The sequence below is a fragment of the Pelophylax lessonae genome (assembly GCF_965119305.1).
Source record: "Pelophylax lessonae genome assembly, chromosome: 1".
NCBI classification, from domain to species: Eukaryota; Metazoa; Chordata; class Amphibia; order Anura; family Ranidae; genus Pelophylax; species Pelophylax lessonae.
In genome coordinates this window covers 331,462,857-331,487,162 of record NC_138768.1, presented here as the reverse complement: position 1 = coordinate 331,487,162, position 24,306 = coordinate 331,462,857, and the positions used below count along the sequence as shown (strand labels likewise).

The window sequence follows — 24,306 nt, the reverse complement described above, 5'->3', positions numbered from 1 at the left end:
ATATATGGACATACGGAACACGCCTGTGTGAAAGAGGCCTTACTGTACGCTTGGCACTAAGACCCATGTCTGATTACCAGAAAAGAACATAATTTTCTAAAATCTTCAGTTACATGTGATTCTGTAGGTGCACCAGAACTGCTTATATAAGCAATGTTCCAATCATCCACAACAAATGATGGCAGGATTAGTGCCCAGTGTTATATCTCTATTTTTACATGTGAGTTTAGAGCATTTTCTTAATACAGTAACTAAGTTTTTGTATTAATGGTGTCTATGTAAAATAAGATGCTTTAATATACACCTACAATCATAGTACACCTACCTTTGCAGATCTGTACTATTCCCATGATTATGATCAAGCCCAAGGCCAGCAGCTTTCCAGCTGTAAACATATCTTGAACTCGAGTGGCCCATCGCACACTGGCACAGTTTATCCAGGTAAGCAGCACTAAGAGGGGGAAACAAAACCACTGTTAGTGCTATGTTCAATGCACACTAATATATAGTCCAAACCATGATTCACTTTTTATATGCTACAGCAAGAGGGAGCTGTCTTTCACAAACTGGATATTAAAAAAGTGCTATAGTTTATTGTTTTTTTTAGACAAACATATAATGAGCAGGTAGAGTGGACCTAAACTCTAGTCTAAACATAACCTCTGCCCTATTGCTGTAGCTACTAAGAAATGCTGCACAATAACTACCTATCAGCAACTCCTGGCTTTCTTTGTATTCTGCAATTCAAACTCAACCTCGGCAACAACAGGTCATGTGCTGTCACGGGCCAGTAAATATGTTTCTGCAGAGCCAGTGATTTTGAATGATTTTGTCCTGAAATAGGTGACCACATGACTCAATACCACAACGTCGATTGGGTGTCAGACAGTGATGGGAACATAGAACTGCTCACAAGGTGACTATTCTTAGCAGCTTAGTAGCTAGGACTGCAAGGGGTTGATTAACCACTTTAAGACCGGAAGGATTTGCCCCCTTCCTGACCAGGCCCTATTTTGCGATTCGGCACTGCATTACTTTAACGGACAATTGTGCGGTCGTGCGACACTGTATCAAAATAAAATTGATGTCCTTTGTTCCCACAAATAGAGCTTTCTTTTGGTGGTATTTGATCACCTGTGCGATTTTAATTTTTTGCGCTTTAAACAAAAAAAGAGCGACAATTTTGAAAAAGAAAAACTATATTTTTCCACATTCTGCTATATGACATTCTCAAAAAAAATGTAAAAATCAAAATTTAACATTTTAGACAAATTTGTTTTCGGCTACATATTTTTGGTAAAAAAAAAAAAAAAAAAAAAAAAAAAAAAAATCGCAATAAGCAATTGGTTTGCGCAAAAGTTATTGCGTTTACTAACTATGGGAAAGATTTATGTCATTTTTATTGTTTTTTTACTAGTAATAGCGGTGATCTGCAATTTTTTTCGGGACTGCAACATTGCAGCGGACAGATCAGACCCCTAACTGACATTTTTGACACTTTGGGGGAGTACCAGTGACATTACTACAGTAATCAGTTCTAAAAATATGCACTGTTATTGTAATTGGCAGGGAAGGGGTTAACCCTGTGGGTGATCAAGGGGTTAAATGTGAGCCTAGTTGAGTGATTCCAACTGTGGGGGGGGCGTGGCTTCTGAACTGACCAAAGAGACATGTGGTCCTATATAGAAGGATCACATGGGCTCTATGTTCATTCCAGGGAGAAGAACGGTCAGCTGTGTTTACAACAGCTGACTGTTCTCTCTCAGCAGGGAGCAATCAAGGGTGTCAGGTGGGATTTGGAGCCACCTACTCGTGCATCGGTTTCCCCGCTGCCGAGTGGGGGCGGGAGCACACCACTGGCAGCGCACACTCCCCCCCCCCCCCCAGCTTCCCGCGCGCGACCGACGTAGGTCTACGCCGGTTTGCGTAGGAGAGCCACCCTGCCGTAGTAAAAAGGCGGCGGGTGGTCGGGAAGTTGTTAAATAGGGTTAGATTCGTGTTTACATCTGGTTTAGTGTAAATATATCCTACATTTCATCTTAGTTCACTAAGCTATAACTATTATTATTATTCACAATGAAACCTGAAAACAATTATTATGGCAAATAGCACAAATGATCCTAATATTTGTAAAGTGGATGTAAACCCTCTCCTATACCCGGTGAAGTGAACAGCCTCAGATGATACACAGAGATGAAACAAATTTCCCTACATAAGTTTATCTGCTGTCTTCCCTTTTCTACACTCTTTGGAAAGTGCAGATCGTGTTAAAAATCTTTCTGTTTCTGCGGTGGGTGTGGAGTCTGGGCACTGTGTGACAGCTGATTGGTGGAAAGGCACACACCCCCACTCCACATAGGAGGGACAAAGGAACATGCAGAGCTGTTATCTGAATAGACAAGCTCTCTGCTAATCTACCTTTAATCTCCCTCCCCTACACAAATTTTTAGCTGCTGCTGTTATCTCACGTGTTGGAGAAGTGTCAGAAGTGACTCTGCTGAAAACAGAAGAACGGAGCAGCAGAAAGACACTGCACTTGGAGCTTTGGAGAGAGAGAGAAGCAAACACTACAGAAAGATGTACTACTGACAGTGTGAGGAGAAAAAACACCTGATCGCCGGCTGCTGCTTACTTTACATGATCAGCTGTCATTGGCGAGGGTGGTAAGGGGCGGAGTTTGCCTTGGACATCAGGATCACAGAATTAGAAGAGGGGCATTGTTACCTATTATAATGGGCTTTTTCTCTCTTTAAATGAAAGGTCTTAAGTCGGCCATAGAGGGTTTAAATCCTGCTGAACCTGCTGAGAGTCTAACCATGTGTGGGCAAGCTTAATGTACCAAAGTTGAAAGCTCGATCCACTTGGGTACAACCAGCCTGCCAGATTTTGCTTGCAATTGTTGCAAGTGGCTGTTAAAGCTGTTAGCAATATTAACTGTCTTCTCCCGGTGGGAACAGCTTCCCGTGCTGGGAAAACACAATGGCTTGGCATTCACTGTCTGTGTTGATGGGGGAATTGAGAAACCTGTGGTTGCAGGAAAGAAATTCTCTCAGTCTATGGCCTGCTTTATGCTAGGTACACTATCAGTTTTTTTTTTCGTTCTACCCCGCGGGCTGTACAAAAAAAAAAAAAAAAAGTGGGGAGCTCTGGAGGAGCTTGCTGTACTAACCAGCTGATGTTAGTACAGTGATCTCCACGCTGAACTATTTTGTTCTGACAGGGGGACTGCGGACCCGCCAGAACACATCGGTCAGCATTTACAGCAATTGCTGATTGGATGCTGGTTTTCCAGCATGCTCATTCGACAGAAACCAGCCGTTTGGCTGGCTTCTGCTGGACAGGCTGGTGTACACATGGTTCTGTTGAACCGGCCGATACTGGCCTATGTTTAGCCCATGTGTACCAGGCTTTAGAGTGGGTGAATACTTGCCTTTCTGTGAAAGTGCAGAGTGGTTGAGCATTGTTTATGCTGTGGTAAATTGGACACTTCATTTATGGACAACACAATTAAAAAAAAAAAAAAACACACACGAACAACAGTTTTGGGCATCCCTGCCCTTTCACAAGTTCAAAGTTCAGAAAGGAGGGGATGCCCAACACTATCGTTCCTATGTTTACTGTGTTGTATAAGGATATTTCTGGATTAACATTTTCCATGACTGCATCGCATTCCCAGTCCCTTTTTGATTTTGACCTATACGTTATGTGGTGATTGGAACCCCCCTGACTGGTTAATGAGCATTTTGCCTAGCACAGTGTACAAATCTCTTTTTGAACAAACACATGCGCATACTGTATATACACACACAAACACATTTTTTTTTTCCATACACAAGATTTATTATAGCACTTTTACGACATTATGTTCGAAAGCTTGTAACAGCTTGTAAAAGCTTGTTTTATTAGAATTAAGCATGCCCCCTTCTTGTCCCTTAAACCCCCCCCCCCCCATTTTATTTTATTAGTGTTTTCTTTTTTTTCTCTCTTCTCCCCTGCTTTCTTCTTACTCTCCTGATTTTGTATTTCTTCTTTTGATGATATTATAAAAAGGTATATACCTTGGACAAAATTCATGCGGGGTACAGAGACTCCCTAGGACCTGGTATTCCAGATTTGTGTTGTGTAAATATATTTTGCTTGTTATGGCTTCTACTGTATCAAACTTTAATTGAACACGTTTCAGTTTAGAACTGCCATAACTATGGTTTCTGTACTTTTCCTGTGATGTTCTAAAATAAAGTATCCAAAATAATAAAAAAAATAAGCATGCATTTTATTTCCTTTGTATCTCTGTTAGCTATGAAGTGTGTGCTGAAATTTTTTTGGCGCAAAAATTGATGAAAATATTGTGGAACAAGAACTGAAAAATATTTTGGTCCAAAAATTGATGGAAATATTGTGGAACAAGAATTGAAAAATTTGAACAGCACATCAAAATTTGCCTTTAGGTAGAGTTTATATGTACAGTATTGATATTAGAGAGCAGAAGAATTGAATCTGATAATAGAATGGCTGCCAATGACTGCAATCTGCAGTGCTCAGCGAGAATTAATGCCCTGTAAGCCATGCTGCTTATAATAAATGCAGTATGCCTTACTCACTGAGCACTGCAGTTTTCCAAAAATACAAATAATTTTATCAAAAAGATGCAAAGTGGTTGTCCGTATTCACATGCATTGCTTTCTTTACTGTCACAAAACATAAATGATGAACAAAGAGAATGGCTGTCTATAGAGATTCTCAGCTATGTACTGAGCAGTCCGAAAGAAGTGTGATCAAACACAGCCATGATCTAAATAGCTTTACTCGTGGGTTTTATGACAACCCAATTATAATACCTAATGCATAGCTACACATGAACTATTCCTGCTTAGATTATACATCCTTAATGCTTTATAATCAGCTGCAAAGAGGTGGCACCTCTCCGTCTCACTAATCAGCTATGGCTTCTTTCCAATGCCCAAGTTGATGCAGCTCAGAAACACCATGTATGACGCAGGGGAATTTTATGGAAAATCAACAAGGTCACTTCCTAAATATCAAGTCTGTACAAGACACAGGAAAGCCAATACAGGAGGCACCCACTGGTAGAATGAAACTGTTCCCTTGTGCCTACACCCAGTACTTTGTCCCTGACACGTAAGATAATGGTGTCTGCCCAAAGGCCCAATGCAGATAACCAGTACAGCCTGAACTGGAATAGAACACAGTCTGCGATAACATGTATGATGGGTGTGTGGAAAACACTATGTAGAGGTGCATGATAAACAGGGCAGGGGGAGGCAACTGCACAACCCATCTCCCATCCCCCATAAGCATGCACAGCTTTGCTGGATACAGGAGACATCCTGGTATTAATTGTCAAAACACCCACAGCTCTTATACGGCTTAATTACAAACTGTTTCTTGTGATGTACGCACAACATATTCAAATTGTGAATATACGTCTTCAGACATATAGCTACATCAATCAAATGTGAGTGCAAATGGATTTTTTGAATGTGTTAGAATGAAATGCAGTTCTTAAAGCTCTATTCTCTGCGAATAAGACATGTTCAAATTAGGCACCTGCCACCTCATATCGGGGTTTGCATGCTACAACCCTCCCCAACTAGTCAGCACTGACCGCACTTACACTGGTCATACACAAGAAGAATTTCATCCAAACATTTTCATTTTTGGAACGTTCATTTGATTTTTTTTGTTTTGCATTCTGTGACTGGCCAGCAGCAGCAGCAACAGCCGGGAGATTACAAACCAATCAGGCAGCGGAAGCGTCACTGGAGGGCGGGCCGGCCGCATGAACGTGATGACGCGGGGGTGCGTTAACCACAATGGTTACCGCCCCCTTCCGCGTCATCATCACGTTCATGCGGTGACGCTTCCGCTGCCTAAATTGTTTGTAATCTCCCGGCTGTTGCTGCTGGCCAGTCACAGTCTCCAGGCAAACTGAGGCCGGCCCTCCCCGCTGCCTGATTGGCTCATCTCCTCGGCTGCTGCTGGCCAGTGACAGCAAGCGCATACCGCGGACCCGGAAGGACGCTAATACACCAATGTAAATATGTAAATACAGTATGTGGCAATAAAATATCATTAGGGAATAAAATAATTAAAAAAATAATTAAGCATCCGCTCCCCGCTCCTCCACAATAATTCCATGACTTTTCCAAAACCTAGTGGTGATTACTAAATTTCCATGACTTTCCCAGGCCTGGAAAGTGTCATCTAAAAATTCCATAACTTTTCCAGGATTTCTAGGACCGTACGAACCCTGATTAATGATTGTTTTCAATCACCGTGACAAGAAATTTTATAGGAGGAAAATTTGAACCAACAGAATTCTAACCGTAAATGTGATTTGCGTTCAAGAAAAACCATACATATTGTAATGTGCTAGGTACAAAAGAACCCCTTTTAATACGTCTAGGATTAAAGTAGCAGATTTGGAAGACATTTTAAGAGCTTTCAAATTAATTTAGTGGGTTTAATGATGAGAGGGTTGAATCTATGACAAATGATCTTTCTGATTTTTCATTCAAACAAAGGACTACCAGTATATAGCCAGCTTTACGCTACTGCTCCTTGCTCCTGCCCTCAAATAAACCAGTGTGTTTATGAACAGTGCTGAAGGCTACCAAACCATGCTTGGGTATCCAGCTGCTCTCTAAGTCTACAGGCAGTGTATAACTGAGTCATTAGGACAGAGAAAAGTTTTCCCACATTCTTAGTATTAAAGTAGGTCAACCCTTTAAAATGTAGTCCACCTGAGGATTATTATAAGAAGTAGATTAGTCTTACAATTACATTTTTCATTGCTTATGTTTACCATGTGACTGAACAAAGCTACATTTATTTTACAAATGCATGATTTCCTTCATTCTTTTCATATATGAAATCCTTTTTAACGGAAGCTCTGTTCAATGATGTTGAATTGATTACTATAGCATGGTGTCTCAGTGGTTAGCCTTTTAATCTTACAGACCTGAGAAAAAAACATCCACTTGGGGCATTATCTGTAAACCTCAGTGAGACTGGTATACAGGTCACAATGTTTATGAATAGCAAACACTTCTTTGTAACTTTTTGATAATGTAGGGAGGCGTTAAAACCCTTGCCCGGTTTTGTTTTTTGCTATCTGTGTACCATTGGGGAAGTTTCCCTTCACATACTCAGGACATGCAACAGAAGCTTAGAGGCAATCTCCCAAAAAAAAGGTGAATTCCTCTTAGTCAGCTGTCTACATTGGAATTCTGAATTTCATCTCACTTCAAGTGTCTAATGAGGACAGAGGGTCTATCCCAAAACTAAAAGAAACGTTTTGCCCACAGATTTTAAGTTAATATGAGCAAGAGTTGAACTGGTGGTACATTTGTGGGAGGTAGGAAGGAACCAAAGTACTCTGAGAGAAACCCATGCAATCACAAAGAAAACAATCTCTACATAGATAAGGTCTTACTAAAGTGGGGTACAGACAAGTAGCAAATCTGCCGAAAATTCCGGTCCGAGGTACGATCGTAATCGTACGATTTTTGGCTAGTGTGTACACAACTTTCAGCAGCCGATGCCAACATTTTCAAGGAAAAAAAAACGGAGGGACAAACACCAAAATGTTTATCGTCCGTCCCCAGACGACCAATTTTCGTTTAATGTGTATGCAGTATGTCCGTGAAAAATCGTATACGAAAGACCATGCATGATCTGAAGTTGCTGACAACCCGGAAGTCTAGGAACAAATGTCCCAAAAAAAAAGAAAATCGGACGAGACATTTCGTGAACATTATGCACTGTCAACTAAAAACGGTTATGACGGCTGAGCATGAGAGAGAAAAAAATCGGAGGATATTTCGTCCGATTTCCGTCAAATGTGTGTACGGGCCTTAAGATTTTAGCATAGGACCCTACTGATGCCAATCATGATTGACAGCCACTAAACTGCAGTACTTCCTGCTTTTTCGTGTGTTCAATGCACTTTAGGTTATAGGACTGAAAAGAAAAAAAAACTGAGCCCATGCTGGCCTTTTTCCTAAGTTATACTGTCATTAACATCTATAAACTTGCATGAGTTCTGATGCCCATCATCTAAACTACACATTTTATTGTTCAACCCAATATTTGAGCATTAGTGTAACAAAATAAGAAATTATAGCGAAAAGATCCAATTAATCATATTAAGCGTAGAGCAGAGCTCCCAAAACCATCTTTCGCTTGATAGAAAGCCAAAGTGTCCAATAAAGAGTTCAGGGAGGGGGGACCAGCACCCAATCTTTTCCATGCAAGGTAACAATGGGTTTTAAGCTGGGTACACACAGGCTAAAAATCAGCCAAAAACAGTCGGTTTGGCAGGAACCGGCCAACTTTCATCCTGTGTTCAACTCTGTGTTCTACAGAAGTCAGTCGTAAGACGTGTTGAATGTGCATACGGAAGAACCAGCATCTGACCTGATCTGAAAATAAATGATGTGTGTACCCAGCCTTAGGGGAACCAAGGGCACTGTGGAATTAATAAAAGGTTTGTATAGGCACATAAAAAAGAACCTGCACTGCAGTCTCAGTGCAATCTCAAAACTGTGGATTTATTTAAAGGGTTCGTGCACTTCCGTAGTGGCTCAGTGGTCGCATTGTCTCAGTCCTCCACAAAGATGGAGTAGACACACCTTAATCAACCTATCAAGATTGCCCTGACAGTTGGCTTAGGCACTGCCCTCTGTTTGGAACCCTCTTTTTTCAATTATTTTGGTACTCAGGATTTGCTCATGTTCTAATCTCTTTTCCTTGTCTTTTACCTTCTTTTTCTAACTTTTAGTCCACTTAGTGGTCGTTCTCCTCTTTCTATTTTCATTTTTTCTGCCTCTTTTTTTTATTATTTTATTGTGCCATGTTGTCTGTTATTTTAGGCCTCTGCTTTACTTATTCAACCTAAAGATTGCTTAGTTGTCAGCTTAATTAGGAAGTACATACTCTAACGCGTTATTTTTTTCCCCAAATAGTGTAATATGTTAACAGTTATTGAGCCCTGTGTTCATGGCCATTTTGTTACCTGGAAGTGGCATTTCTTTCCTTGGTATTTTGTAAAATCAATAAAGCTATATTTGTCTTTAAAGGGTTCGTACACCAACAACTGATATTTTAGTCTGGGTGGATAACAGAGAGATAAACCTCTTGACAATTCCATATTTTTCTCAGGTACTCTACTCCTGTAGTTTTAATTATTTGCAACGGCTGGGGAGCAGAGAAGAGGAGCCATATAGGCAAGTATAATCATGCTTCTTTTACAAGCATGATTTTCTATACAACTGATCCTGTAGTAAGAGGAGAACTGTAAGGTTCTTTGTGATATATTGGCATTCTCTGGTAGCATGGCAGTACTTTTTGGCAACAAGCCTGACCAACTGTTCTTTACTAATTGCAAATATACATTTTTGCTAAGCAGGATCACTTCTACTTTCTCACCAACCACAAAAATATATTACAGGGAGCACACACTGCATAGGGGGGAGCTTAATCTCAGGCAGCAAAATTAATTTGAAGAGCCTTGAACCCCACAAGCTAAGGAATGGATTTCTACCTTTAAAAGGTAAATGGATAGCCACTGTGCCCCTTGGATGGCGTGGCAGGAACACATTGCTGCTGCAGACTTTGTCTCATCCAGCCTTGATGTGGCCTTACTGAAACTAGCAGACCCCAACTTTGGGTTGCCTACCTGATTCAGTACTGATCTTCTGTTTGTTTAATGACATATGCGAGAGTGAGTGGTCTTGTGGAATTCAAAGTACATAAGGCATCTTTTAACCTCCCTCCCACTGTTCTCACCCCCCCCTCCCTCCTGCTGTTCTCACCCCCCCCCCCATCTTTTCTTCTTACCACCCCATCTCGCTTTCTTCCTCTCCTAATTTTGTTTGTTCTTCCCACCCCATTTTTTACATTTAATTTTCTTTGGTCATTCAATGTTTATACCGCACTTGGGAGAGATTTAGTGTTTGAAGGCCTTGAACCTTAATGCGCGGTCGTCCTGGTGGTCTCCAGGCTGGGTGGACCACGTTGCGGGTGCAGGGGCAAACCCCCAAGTGGTGTTCACGCCGCGTGGCCCATTGATTATCTCGGAGATCTTGTAGGGTTCAGCTTAGCCTCTTCCCTCTGCTGGGGGGGAAAGTCAAACCATATGGTTACCCTGGATATTGGTGATCAGAGCTATAGTGAGTTCCGCAATGTCCTAGGGTAAACGAGCTTTGACCATTCGCCTTACATTATGTTCCGTCATGCTCGTTTGTATTATATACTCTCAGGTATGTCAAACTGTTGTCTGTTGCTGCATGTATTGTAAACATGCTTTGATTAATGGGGCATGAAGTTAATGCCTGTTATACTGCTCTCCGTATTATTTTTCATGTTTAAACCCAAATAAAAATTACATAAATGCAGCTTTGTCTATTGCACATGCACTTTATAAATGCTAGCACACATCTGACATTCATGCACAGTGCCTTGTGTCGAGCAACAAAACAAATAGTATTAAAACAAACTCAAAGTAAAACTAAAGGCAAAACTTAATTGTGAAGATTTCTCCTCACTCCCTGTCCCATAGTCAAAACAGTAAGAGGAAATCCCTCCAGGATTAGGGAATTCCTAGTTGGCATCAGGGTCACCAGAACTAGTTCCCCCCAGGAAAGATAACCCTTCTTTTACTGATATGGCAATAACCCAAAACGTGTTATTTTCTTTTACTATTACTCTCAGTGATCATGGTAAACAGGACAAATAGAGAGGGTGAACCTCCCTAATGGGGGCACAGACAGCAATAAAAACCTAAGAGGCGTTCTAATCCATCTCCACTCTATCCAAAACTTAAAAAAACAAAACAGTTTTCCCTTTAGTTAAACTTTCACTGATCTCCAACTTGTACAGTAATCCAAATACCGCTTCCTAAAACAATATACACATTTGTGACTTTTGCATAAAATGATAGAGCTAAGTAAGGCCTCTTTCACACGGTCCGCATTCCGTTGCGGACCGTGCTCTGCTCAGCGGGGATCGATCGGCCGATCCCCGCTGAGCCGGCGGATGACAGCTCCGTGCGGAGAGGGAGGTGTCAGAGCCCGGCTGCTCTCTATGGGGAATCGGATGAGAGCGGACCACTTGTCCGCTCTCATCCGATCCCCTGGACGGATGGAAAATAGGGTTTCCATCCGTCCGGATTTCACGGACAGGATCGGATGCGGATGGCAGCGGACATGTCACTGCTGACATCCGCTGCTCCATAGGGCTGAATGGGGCATCCGATCAGATCCGCCTAAAAAACTGACAGCGGATCTGATTGGAACGACCGTGTGAAAGAGCCCTAACACAATAAATAACAAAAAGTGCTACAAATCTTTTTTTGGAAATCACAGTCTACATTACTTTATTGTAGCACAAAAGAAACTAGTGTTGATAATGACATTAAAAGGCTGTTGGAAGAGCAAGAATGAACAACCCGGAATGAGCACTGGAATTTTTGAAAATGTTTTTTATTTTAAATAAATAAACTGTGACATATTCATGCATACTTAGAACATAACATATTTGTTTATCTAATGGAAAAAGAGACGGGTAAGTGTAACCATTCCAAAAATATCCAACATGGCTGGTGACTATTTTTATTGCAACTGATTGGCTGAGGGCTGAATGCCCAATCCAGCTGAAATTAGTTTCATATGAAGAGTATGGTATCTGTTTTACTATAGTAACAAAAGCTTCAAGTAATGTGCTTTCTTCTGGTTAGTCATAATGCTGCCTTGTAATATGCTGATATACAACTTTTTTTTTCTTAGCATGTGACAAAGAAATAGATCTTGCTACAGGCTGCACTACGTCACCGGCTCATTCGGTGCAGGTATGCCCCTTCCTTACACCAATACTTGGAAATCAGTCCTGTTCGTATACAATGTCATGCAGATCAGAGTGTTCTGCCAGGTCAGACAATTTGTTTTCAAGCTCAGAAAGAAATTGGAAGACAGATGGGAGGGGATAAAATTTAACCAGCTAGAGAGAAAGACTAGAAATAGTAGGAGGGAGAGGAAAGCAGAAAACTGAGAACTCACTTGTAAATAACAAAGTGTAGCAAGACAGAGAAAAATAAGGAAAGGTCACAGGGGGAATTAAGGTCTCACGGTTTGTTGCTGATGCGTTTTAGCAGACACACATGAAAACAAGCACATATACAGTATTAAATAAGAGTGACACCTATTCTAGCCTCAACCATTTGTGCGCCGGGGCAATTTTTGTTTTTCACACACATTAATATCTGCATTTTTTCTTGGAAAACCCCCTAAATACATTCACATTTTCAGAAAGCAGAGGCCCTGTAGAATTAAATGATGGTAGTTGCAATTTTTTATGTTGCACAATATTTGCACAACTGTTCAAATCCCCATTTTCAAGAAAAAATACACTAAAATGAATTTTAGTGCAAACACAATATAACACCCAGTTTTTGGTAAAATGTAAAAGGAGAGTTGTAAATGTAATAGGGCCGTTCTAGAGGATCACTTTTACCTAAAAGCCAAGAGTTTTCTGTAAAAAATCAATACTGGCTGCAGCTTGTTTTAACCTCTTGAATACCAGGGCATCTATAAATGTACCTGTATAGACAAGGGGTTAAGGAAACTATTCATTAAAAAAAAAAAATCTTCCCATAGGGTTATATTATATATATATATATATATATATATATATATATATATATATATATATATATATATATATATATATATATATATATATATATATATATATATATATATATATATATATATATATATATATATATATATACACATACACACACACACATGCATACATACACACACACATACATACACACACACATACATACACACATTAGCTATATTTTTTGCATGTGTGCAAAAAAAAAAAAAGTGCAGCTCAAGCTAAACTAATTACAACCTCTAAATATGGGTGTCAGAGGTGAGATGAGCACATTTCTACAAACTTCCCAGTACTTAAATAAATGCTGAGGTGGCATGTATCAGCACACTATTAATACTGAGGTCTGCAGCTTTTAATTTAATTGGTTGTGGTGTTCCAAGTACCCGTGCCACCTAAAAGCTGCATAGCTGGATGAAACAATTGTACATTACACTACAAATAAATCACTATCCAATACATCTCTGGGGAGACAGGTGCTATTCTTGTCTCAGTGTCCTTTCATACAGCAGCTACAATTAAAGGTACCCAGAGGCTTTACAGAACAATGGTTTGATTGGCAGAACTAGATTTCCATCACTGGAGCTTGTGCACACAATCGTTGGCTTTTTGTTAGGATTATCCCTTATAAATAGAACATTTGCTTGTTTTAATGTCCCTAAGCTGGTCTTCAATAATGTCACAATTAGTAAATAAGATTAAATGACATGACTATAGTTTATTTTTCATGGGAAAAAAATGCCCTATTGCCTTTGCTGCCTGAAGACACAGGACTACTGTGCCTCATCATTAATCAGGCCCTGCTGATAGGTACCATCACTTTAGGCACCAAAAGCTTGATGGAACTGTTCTTGGTGTGCATATCTGCACTTGTAAAGGCATAAATGCATGTGAATTTTGTATTAAGCACATGGATACATGTATATCTTTTTTGTGGCATGGGTATATATTTTAAAACATAAAACATTACAGATTGTAAGGGGGCTTCTGATTGGCCGATTGGTTGTGCCCAATCATTCTCACCCACGCTTTTACTTGGATAGGACTACAACCCTGCTGGTAGTTCCTAAGCTTCGCTATGTTATGCCCACTCATTGCCATAGACTTTCCCACAACATCCCTTGCTACTAGCATTTACAGTATATTCACATGAAAGGTTTGTCTACACAAAGATAGAGTTTCCACACTGTACTGTTGACTTTGCCAATCACATATAGTGGATAGACTGTAGCAGTTAATTGTGAAAGCTGCATATTGCACATTACTGATAAGCCACTTTCTCTTAGTATCTCTACTCGCCTTGGGAGCACCATAGTGTTGAGACCAATCTACCTGTATACTACACAAGTAGTATTCTGCTTCATTCAAACTAAGATTCACAAGGTGAAATATTGTGCCCTGTCAGCCATGATTAATAAGGTGCCTTCTATATTATACTAGACTCTTTTTCTGTGTCCCACTCCATAGCTATACCCAGCCAGGTGCACTCCCTGATGTTACTCTCTCACCCCCAAAGTACTCACTCAGAGGGCTCTGACATTAATGCATCTAGCTGACGACTCCCTTTATGTCGTTTCAGAGACAGGACTGTTGCAGCTGCACCTCCAGGTAAGTACGCTTCTCCCAGGATCTCCAGGTGGATTTACACTCACGCCAGAGAACACTTAACCTGGCCTAAAAGGTATTTTGCATCCTGCTCCTATTCCAGTTAGACCATGTTACCAGTCCACTTAGACCATGTTTTGTGAGACAGGACGACTATAGTTGGCTATTCTGGGTGTAGGCCAATCTCACCCTGCCCTTCTGCTCTAACCAGTGCCTTTGTAGTAGCTGACTACATCTGCAGGTGTGTGGGGTGTTTGGCTCCCATGCCCCAGCTGCCTAGGACTCCTCCCAACCTGGCATATATGGACACTAATTCCACCCACTACATCACTTCAGGAAGGCCTTGTCTAAAAGGGGACCTAACACTCAATTATATAATTCCCAATTACCACACTATTTTGAGACAGAGCCACCTAGTGCAGACTAGCTAACTGCATCTGCTTACAAAAGTGCAAGGGAAAATTCATAATATAATGAATACAAATACATACTATACAAATAATTTGTGCAAAAATGTAATGTACATATACAATTTTGTGCCTGTGAAAGTCTACATGCACACTGTGATTGTTCAGATTGCTGTGCGTGGTTCAATCACACTCACTGCTGATTGTTTGTTTTTCACGTGCACGTTGCATTTATGCACAGATTTTTTGGATGTATTATGAATTTTCACCTGCACTGTGCTTTACATTAAATGATGTAATTATTTTACTATTAACTGTTACTTTTCTGTTTATTATAAGCATGGCTATTTATTGAACTGTGGACATGTCCATAGAGCAAGCAATGCTATCCTTTCACTTTCCAGCATACAGAGCTGAGAAATTCAAAAATTATGAACATGGAGGATATCCTTAATATGGTAAAGCACAAGGTACATCCTGCTTATGGCATTTCTCTTTAAACCTGACATCAGTAGTTAAAGCTATGTTCTGTAATGGCCAAACAGTTTTGAGCATTATATCATGTATGCTTGCCACTTAGCTGTTGACTAGGTGTGCCTGTAATATAAAACTTTGTGCTCAAGACTACAAATATGGGGTAGTTTCTGTAGACATTATAACATGTTCCCAGTGCGAGTTCTTTTTACGGAAATTGACTCCAAGAATTTTTGCAATCCTTTTTTATTTGTATCTCTCAGAACCGCATTTCCTCAGACTAGAACTCGATGTCTGATAAAATAAGTGGCAGCAGCAGATATTAAGCTCTGATCAAATGCCAGGCCAACTTGCAGAACCTAGATTTTCTATGCCAAGACAGCAGTAAGACCCTGACATGTAATGCTATACAAACATGGTAGATGGAATCAATGTGCAGTGCATTTAGAAGAAACAGAGGGGTAGATAGAAAGATACGTGGACATTAAAACAAAACAAAACAAAAAGCTGTATAACTGCATTAATGTTATATGTAATCAGCAATAGGAATGGCCTGTGTTATGTCAGACTGCAGTACTGAAAAATTGTGATACGCTATATATATATATATATATATATATATATATATATATATATATATATATATATATATATATGTATATGTAATGATACAATGGGGATTTGCAAAATCTCTAGTTGTGCAAGCTGTATTGGTGTATGGCAGGATTGACCAACATGTTTTATTGGTAGGCTGGTTGTATTTTTGTGATATCACGAGGAGCAGAGTTCCTTGATTAGCCTTTCTTGGTTTCTATGTTCATCCTCAGTGAATGACAGGCAAAACCTTAGAGGTATGACCCGATGCCATTATTCAAGTGAAAGTACAGTGGAGGTACGAATGATGGAACTGCTTGAAGAGTCAGCTCTACGCAAGGTTGACAATCAGACATCTCGATCCAAAGCGTGGGCACTCATCACATACACATGCAGAATATGGATGGTGTGGACTGCTGATAGGACTTTGTTCTCAGCTAAGTTTTTTTTATAAAAACTTTGAGGAAACTAACTCTTCCATGGGAGAATAAATATTTGTGTCTACTCATTCTTTGGCCACTCTATCACTATAGATAGTGAAGTTGAGGAGGGAGATGGGAGAGCAGAGGATCCTAATGATATAACATGGGATCTGGTTTAAAGTATAACCAAAGGCATTTTTTTTTTGTTTCAGTACAGGGTAGATGGATTAGAACACCATTCAGTTTTTGCTGCTGTCTGAGATTCAACCTATGTGTCCTGTTTTACCTTTATCATTGAATGTGAAAGTATAAGAAAATCTCAAATTTTGGGTTGTCCCCAGAAAAGTAATGCAGGGGAAATCTTTCAATGGGGACACCAGTCCTGGTGACCTGGGGTCCCCAAGAGATTCCCTAAATTTACAGGGATTTCCTCTTATTTCCTGTTTGGTTATGGGACAGAAAGTAAAGGTTAATCTCCCTAATGGGCAAAGATGGCAAAAATAAACCTTACAGGGGTTTTAACCCTTCCTTACGCTATCCAAAATGAAAAAGAAAGTTTTGCCTATAGTTCTGCTTAAACCCCCCCCCCCAAAAAAAAAAACGATCAGCTTATTATTACAAATCTGAAACAAAGCACAATATGAAATATAATAAAGTTTTTGTGTGAAACGTGTAATTTATTCTCGCTTTGAAGTCTACTAAAAAAAATCTATATAGTGAGCTAACTAACTCATAATGAAGGATGTTCCAAGGCGTACAGGCAGGTGGATCCTGTACAAATGTCCTGAGCAGGGATGCCCGTCCTCTTCCTGCTGCTGGATTTCATGGGTGGGAATTATTAGTTCTAGTAAAGCTACTGTGAAAAAGTTCACTACATTACAAAATGTATTTTGTTGCTTTGACTCCATGTAATACAACCTGTGAATGGAGTAGAGAATCCTGTGATCCATCATTTTCTCACCAATACAGAGATTGCGTTACAGGCAGTGAAAGCAATGAAAGCAAAGAATGTTTTTCCATGAAGCAGGAAGAAGGAAGGAACGGGTTCCTTGCTGGCAACTTTTTCACAGTAGCGTCACAGAAGACCTGAAGCTATTAACAATTGCAGTGTTGGAAGTTCAGATACAGGAAGAGGACAGGACATCCCTGACAGGCAGATTTCTACAGGATCCATCTGCCTGCACAACATGGGACATACTTCGTTACAAGTAACTTTACCTTTACTAAAGCTAGAGAGAATGTTTTTTTTTTTTTGACTTATGACTAAACTTCCGCTTTAACACTAAGGGATGGATTTACTAAAGCTGGAGAGTGCAAAATCTGGTACAGCTCTGCATAGAACCAATCAGCTTCCAGGTTTTTTCGTCAAAGCCTAAGGCCCCTTTCACACAGGCGGACCGTTCAGATCCGCCTGTCCGTTTTTTTGGCGGATCTGAACGGTCCCCCCATGCATTCCTATGGGGCATCGGATGTCAGCGGAGACATGTCCGCTGACATCCGACCCGATCCGATCCGTCAAATCTGGACGGATGGAAACCCTATTTTCCATCCGTCCAGCGGAACGGATCGGATGGGATCGGGTGAGAACGGACTGACGGTCCGTTGACATCCGATTTCCCCCATAGAGATGCATGGGGAACTGTCAGCTGTGTCTCCGCACACAGCGGACGGAGTGTGTGAAAGGAGCCTAACTGAACAAGCTGAAATTAGAAGATAATTGGCTACCATGCACAGCTGCACCGCATTTTGCACTCTCTAGGTTTAGTAAATCAACCCCTAAGCCCCACTATTTTATATTGCGTTGTAACCTTTGGAGATGCAAACAGCGGAAAATTGATTTTCACTTGTTTATATTTTGGAAAAGGAAAAATGTGGAAATATTTTTTTCCATACATAGACTACAAAGAATGAAATAAAAAAAAGTGCAATTTTGAACTTGCCTCTTTGTAAACATACCCTCCGGGGCTTGGGATCTGATAAAAGGTTCTGTGTTAGGCTCCGTTCACAATTAGGTGTTTTGGGGCGTTTTTGGGGAGTTGTTCTGCTCTAGGATCAGCTCTCAAAACGCCCAACAAGACAAATCCTATTCATTTCAATGGCCCCTGTGCACATCTGAGCGTTTTGACGCTGTGAGCAAAACGCCCAATGCTCAAAAAAGTACATGAGCTTCTTTTTGGGCAGATTACAGGCGTTTTCCATTGGTCTCTATTCAATCTAAAAACGCCTGCACAAAAAACGCCTGTAAAAACGCCTGTAAATCGCGGTAAAAATCGCTGTAAAAATCGTGGTAAAAATTGCGGTAAAAAACGCACGAAAACGCTACGCTCAGGTGTCAATGTAGCCTTAGTGGTACTGTTTAGAGGCGTAACTAGAACCTTCAGGGCCCCGGTGTGAGAAACCATGAAGGCCCCCCTGGACCCTTCCCTTCAAGCCTAGGGCTCTTCCCACTGATGATGGGGCCCTTTATTACAGTCCCGCAGTGGAACCCTTTCACAAGTTCTGCAGTGGGCCCCTTCCTTTCATCTTGGGGCCTCCCCACGGTGGTGGAATGCCAGGGCCTGGTAGCAAGTGTGACCTTTTTTTGGTATTTTAATTGTATTATTTTTTATCATTTTATTTTTTTACAATGTCACTGACTATGACTCTGTCCATTCAGAAACGGAGGGTACTGGTAAATTACATATTTACTGACCCCCTTCCTGGTTCTCTATTGTGACACATCCCTGCAGCAGCTGGCAGGAGAGGGGATGGAGCAGAGTGGGGGGGGGGGGGGGGGTCAGGGGAGCACATAGGGGCCCAGAGACAGCAGAACACAAGTTAACTGGATAGGAGGAGTGGCAGGGTCAGCATACAGAGGAACCAATCTCCTCCATGTTCCTCCTGCAGTTACTGGAGGAAACAGGAGGGCAGTGATTTCTCTACATGCTGCCCCTGCCACCCCTCCTATCCAGGTGTACAGGGGAGCCGCATAGGCCCCCTGGAGCATGGGTCCCGGTTGCAATTGTTACCTCTGCAACCCCTGTAGTTACGCCCCTGGTACGGTTTGTGTATACGTAATAGTAACATCAGATGAAAGCCTAAAAAAATAGTCAAACTCTGTTAGTGCCTATCTGAAATCTGTATGACCTACCGTAGAAATCCCATCTGCCAGTGCAATAGTGAGTTTCAAGGCTCAGACTTTAGCAGAATGCCTGATATTACCCTCATGTGTTTTATGCCTTGCGTCACTCTTATTATCAGTGACCCTAAGGTTCAAGGAGAGCTGGAGGACGGCAAGAAGCCACATCCGCCAGGACAAGGTGCGCAGACAGACTGCTAAACCCATCTGTGTAAAAAAACTAAGGCAAACCAAAAACCCTTGTGATTTTAGCTGCTGCACAAAAAGCCAACAAATAAGAAAATACATAATCTGCCGCGCACAACAGTTCAGCGTTTAATGCTGCCGTCTCGCATTTCTCACACAAACACACATGACTTCTGTTGACACACTTATATACACAGTCAGGCTTGTATTTTTTTAGGTTCAATCTCCTATTAATCTCACCCATGCAAACAGAGGCTTTTATCCTATCACTTCCCCTACACTATATCTTCTTGCTGACTCAGCTCTGAGTAATCAGACTGTCTGAATAATGACATTTGAGGCCCAGCTGTGCTTGCATAATCCAGACACCCACCCCCCCCCCCCCCTTCCTCTATGTTTTGAGCTTTCAGGGAACCAGTTCAAGCAGGATCCTCTCCTCCCGTCAACCAGGCACCGGTGTCCCAAGAGCACTGTCCAAAACAACCCATCCCCCATATCCACAGAGATGAGAGTCAGGGCCAGAACCAAGATCCAATCAACACGTATTAACTGCTTAGTGATGGAGACAGTTTTACTCCCACAGGGACTTCAAGCTTGTTACATCTTTTGTTTTTTCTTTAATGGTGAACTACAATGATCAATTCATTTACTAGTCATCAATCCTTTGTAGAGGATGAAGGGCACTGTGTACACCAGGGAGACACTATACTCATTTATTCTACCTTGCATATATAAGGTAGCACTATATCACATTCCTCCGGCATAACAACAACAGTGCCCTTTCTTCTACAGTCTGCCTGGTTATCTATCATTAGATAAAGTAACATTTATTTTAATCTGTGTAGTTGCATAATGAGCACGCTGGTGTGCATTGCAAACAAGTGCTGCTGCTCCTTGTAATGTGTTCAAATACATTGCAGTGCTTGCTTCTTTTTGTTTTTCAATACAGAAGTATTTTTATGGGCAGTAGTGCATTGAACAAGAATGTACCATCACCTGCAATGTTTTGGTGTAAACTGAAGCCAAACAACATGAGGAAAATTGCCTTGTTCTTGCATTTGTATACTGCAATGGCAGTCTAAAGGGCCATACACACTATAAGATTTTCTGAAGACCTTTTTCTTCAGATTTACCTTTTCTATGTAGTGCAAGGGCCTGCCAGATTGCATACAAATTGAAAGTGTTTAGGTTTGACCTCATATTATATGGTTTTGGTAAGTCTAAAGGAAAAAGTCTTCAGAAAATCTTATAGTGTGTATGGCCCATTACGCTGCTAGTGTGAACAAGCCTTAAGGGGCCTACAGACAATAAGGTCCAACTCCAGCCAAAACCATTTCATTTTTCATTTAGATAGCATGAAGATGGGTAATAGTATTGCTGTTACTGTAGCTATTGGGGAGATTGTTCCTTACTTCCTGGAAGGTCACTAGGGCAAGAAGCAAGTAAAATCTTTCCAACACAGGCACAGTAAAAGAATATCTTCTTATCTGGCCATAGACCATGGGTGTCCAACCTGCGGCCCTCCAGCCATTGCAAAACTAAAAGTCCCATGAGGCATTGCAAGGCTAACAGTTGCAAACATGGCTCCCAAAGGCAGAGGCATGATGGGACTTGTAGTTTTGCAACAGCTGGAGGGCCGCAGGTTGGACACCCATGCCATAGACAGTTTGAATCTTAGCCAGTTCAGCAGGGACAGGCCAAGAATCGAACCATGCATGGCCAGGCTGATTGTACCCAAGTTGACTTTTCATGCGATTATTGCCAGTGGCTATAGCCCTTAGCAATAATCACTGTGTGTTCTCCTGGCCGGGATTGCTCCCGCCGCTGAGAGAACACAATAGCTCCATGGGAGAGATCTCCCCATTAACACTGGCTGTGTTGATGGGGCAATTGCTCCATCTATGGCCGGCTTTAAAATTAGGAAGGGTAAGGACCTGTGTCAGATATTTTTTGCCATCTCTGTGCCTATTAGTGAGATCTTTTCCTTCTTTTTGTAGTTATCAAGACAGGAAGAAATCACCCCAAGAGAGAACCAGACAGCAGTGAAAACTTGACAGAGGTTATAGCCTTTTCCAACTCAAATATATGTTTTAGCTGGAGTTTGGCGTTAAAAAAAATGGCCAAACCTGATTTAGATAACGTTGATGACCTGGGATGGATTTTTCTGACCAAGCACAATTGTTTTTCCAAAGACAGCAAATGCCCACAATGCGCCAACCTCATCTCTCCTTCATAGGTATAAACTAGTATGGATGCACCTTTGAGTACCATAGGCCTGTGCCTTTAGACATAAGAGGCAAAGAAAGTTTTCCCTGAACAGTTATTGGCCACACTTTTCAATTATTACTAGAAATACAACCCATATCAATGTATTTTCACACTGTCACAAAGTTGAAAACCAGGTTAGGCCTGGTTCACATCTATGTAGCTCTGTGAGCCATGTTGCACGGGCTCAGAAGACCATGCATCTGAATGGGCTTCTGTGCCTGCGTTTCATGCAGGAAAAAAGTTCCTGCACCATTATTTAAAATGCAGCCAGATTCTAAAGCCGGCCAAAAAAAAAAAAAAAATGTATATGTATATATATATATATATATATATATATATATATATATATATATATATATATATATATATATTGTGGCAGGGCACATGGATCCGTGATCGACGGAAGGTACGTGTCACCGTGGTTCCTGGCCTCGGTGAGATAAGAGTCTGTAATTCTGTGTCAGCAGCAGCTAGTGCTGCTTGACAATTTTTATTTTTAGTATGGCTGCAAAGCCGAATCCGGGCCGGCTCTTATTGGGAGCAGTTAAGGTATGGGTGGGTGGGTGGCTGCTCCCCACGCTCCAGGCCAGGTCTTGCCTGGGGTTTATAAGGCAGACAGCCTAACAGGTGATTGAGAATTTTCTCCATGCACCAGAAGGCTGTGGAAGTGAGTGCTGAGGCTGGAAAGGTTTCAAGCAGGTGAACTGATCCGTTGCTGTGTGTGAACAGCACCAAATAGACACAGGTGAATGGACTTGTTTAAAACCTGCCTTAAAGACTGTCGTTTTCCTTTTTGTTGGGTGTGAGTTAACACCAAGAAAGACTGTTAAGCCCCGTACACACGTACCGATCGTCGGCGAACGATCGGCCGTCTTTTGTCCCCGGGCTGTCGGTGTCTGTTGAAAAGTGCAAAGACTGCACAAGAATTTTGTCCGCCGACTACAGCCGACTGCAGAAGTGATGTCATGTAATGGTTAACTTTCCCTGTGTTTTTTTCTTTTCTGAGCATGCCCAGTCTTGCAAATCTGCTGTCTGTCGGCCGAATTCTGTACTGACTGGCGAACAATCGGCCGCTCTGGTGTCGGCATACAAAAATTTTAATGCTTGCAAGACAGATTCTTTTCGGCCGAATGTGCGCTGACGGCTGTCGGAGGCATCATACTAACAAGCCTACAATCGGCAGATCGGTCATCGGCCGACGCTTTTCGGCCGACGATCGGTACGTGTGTACGGGCCTTTACTTTTGTGTTCCTGAAGTGTAAATAAAACACTCCTGATTTACTTGAAGAACCATCTGTTTTGCCTCTATACTGCACCCGCAAATCCTACCTACCAGACCAAATCCCCACAATATATATATACATACACTGTTTACTCTCCATAATTACAGGTAAGACTCAGTAAATATCACACAAGGATAAAAAATATTTGAATGACATACCACTTAAAATTGGTAATACAGTATATGTTACTCACATAAACAGACAGCTGCTAAGAGGCGAAGTCCATTCTCAGGGGCAAAACACGTTGGGAAAATAGGTTGTAGTACATAGTTGGAAAATGTCAGTGCAATGACTGCTTGATTTGTGGGATAAATAACTAACACAGCAATCCAAAGTCGGAGGAACCTGAAATGACATAGACAAACTGTGATATAGCCACCAGCACCATCTCACTACAATGTAATATTTAGATTTTCCCCTTGTTATCAGATTCAACACCTACCCTGCAAGTCCTCCAAAGATATCTTTAACATACGAATAGTCTCCTCCAGACTTTGGAATGGTGACTCCAAGCTCAGCATAACACAGAGCTCCTACTGCAGTGATAATGCCTGTAACAATCCAGACGATAAGGGCCATTCCCACTGAACCAGCATTTTCAAGGACTCCCTTAGGTGAAACAAATATACCAGAGCCAATGATATTACCTGCAAAAGAAGAAATAATTATTTTGTTGATTGTTGTATTAAGTACAGCTCAGATACACATAAATGGGAAAAACATGGTTATATTTCAGAAAGCAGTTCAACACATAAAAAATTGTAAGCAGGACTTAAGCCAGCCATAGATGATGCAGTTTTCTTTCCTGCAACCTGTGCTAAAACTAAATCCTCAGTGGACAGTGGGAAAAATGCCTCTTACATTGGGGATCAGTGAGAACACTGCCCCCTACAGTGATGGTTAGCAGGAAGAGTGTCTCCTTTACATTGGTAGTGAATTGCAGAATGACACTTGGAATGCCACTCTTAAGGTGGCCATAGACTATACAATTGTGCTTGATTCGCCCGTCAACACAGTCGGTGTTGAATAATATTATTTTACAGGATTTATATAGTGTCAACAGTTTGCGCAGCGCTTTACAAAATGAAGGCAGACAGTACAGTTACAATACAATTCAATACGAGAGGAATCAGAGGGCCCTGGTCGTTAGAGCTTCCAATTTAGGAGAGAGGGTCAAATGAAACAAAAAGGTAGTAACTGTGGTGGGGTGAACTGATAAGCTTCTTTGTAGATAGTCGGACAGATTG

The 24,306-nt window shown here is 41.2% G+C and overlaps 1 protein-coding gene across 1 annotated transcript in view; it reads right to left on the bottom strand.

Moving 5' to 3' along the window:
• SLC7A8 (solute carrier family 7 member 8) overlaps window positions 1-24,306 on the bottom strand; it is a 70,165-nt gene that overhangs the window by 21,316 nt on the left and 24,543 nt on the right. Inside the window, exons 3-5 of the mRNA XM_082252788.1 lie at window positions 23,502-23,706; window positions 23,253-23,404; window positions 326-451 (exon numbers count right to left, since the gene is read on the bottom strand). Of these exons, the coding sequence (XP_082108914.1) occupies window positions 326-451; window positions 23,253-23,404; window positions 23,502-23,706 (483 nt within the window). The remainder of the gene's footprint in view (window positions 1-325; window positions 452-23,252; window positions 23,405-23,501; window positions 23,707-24,306) is intronic.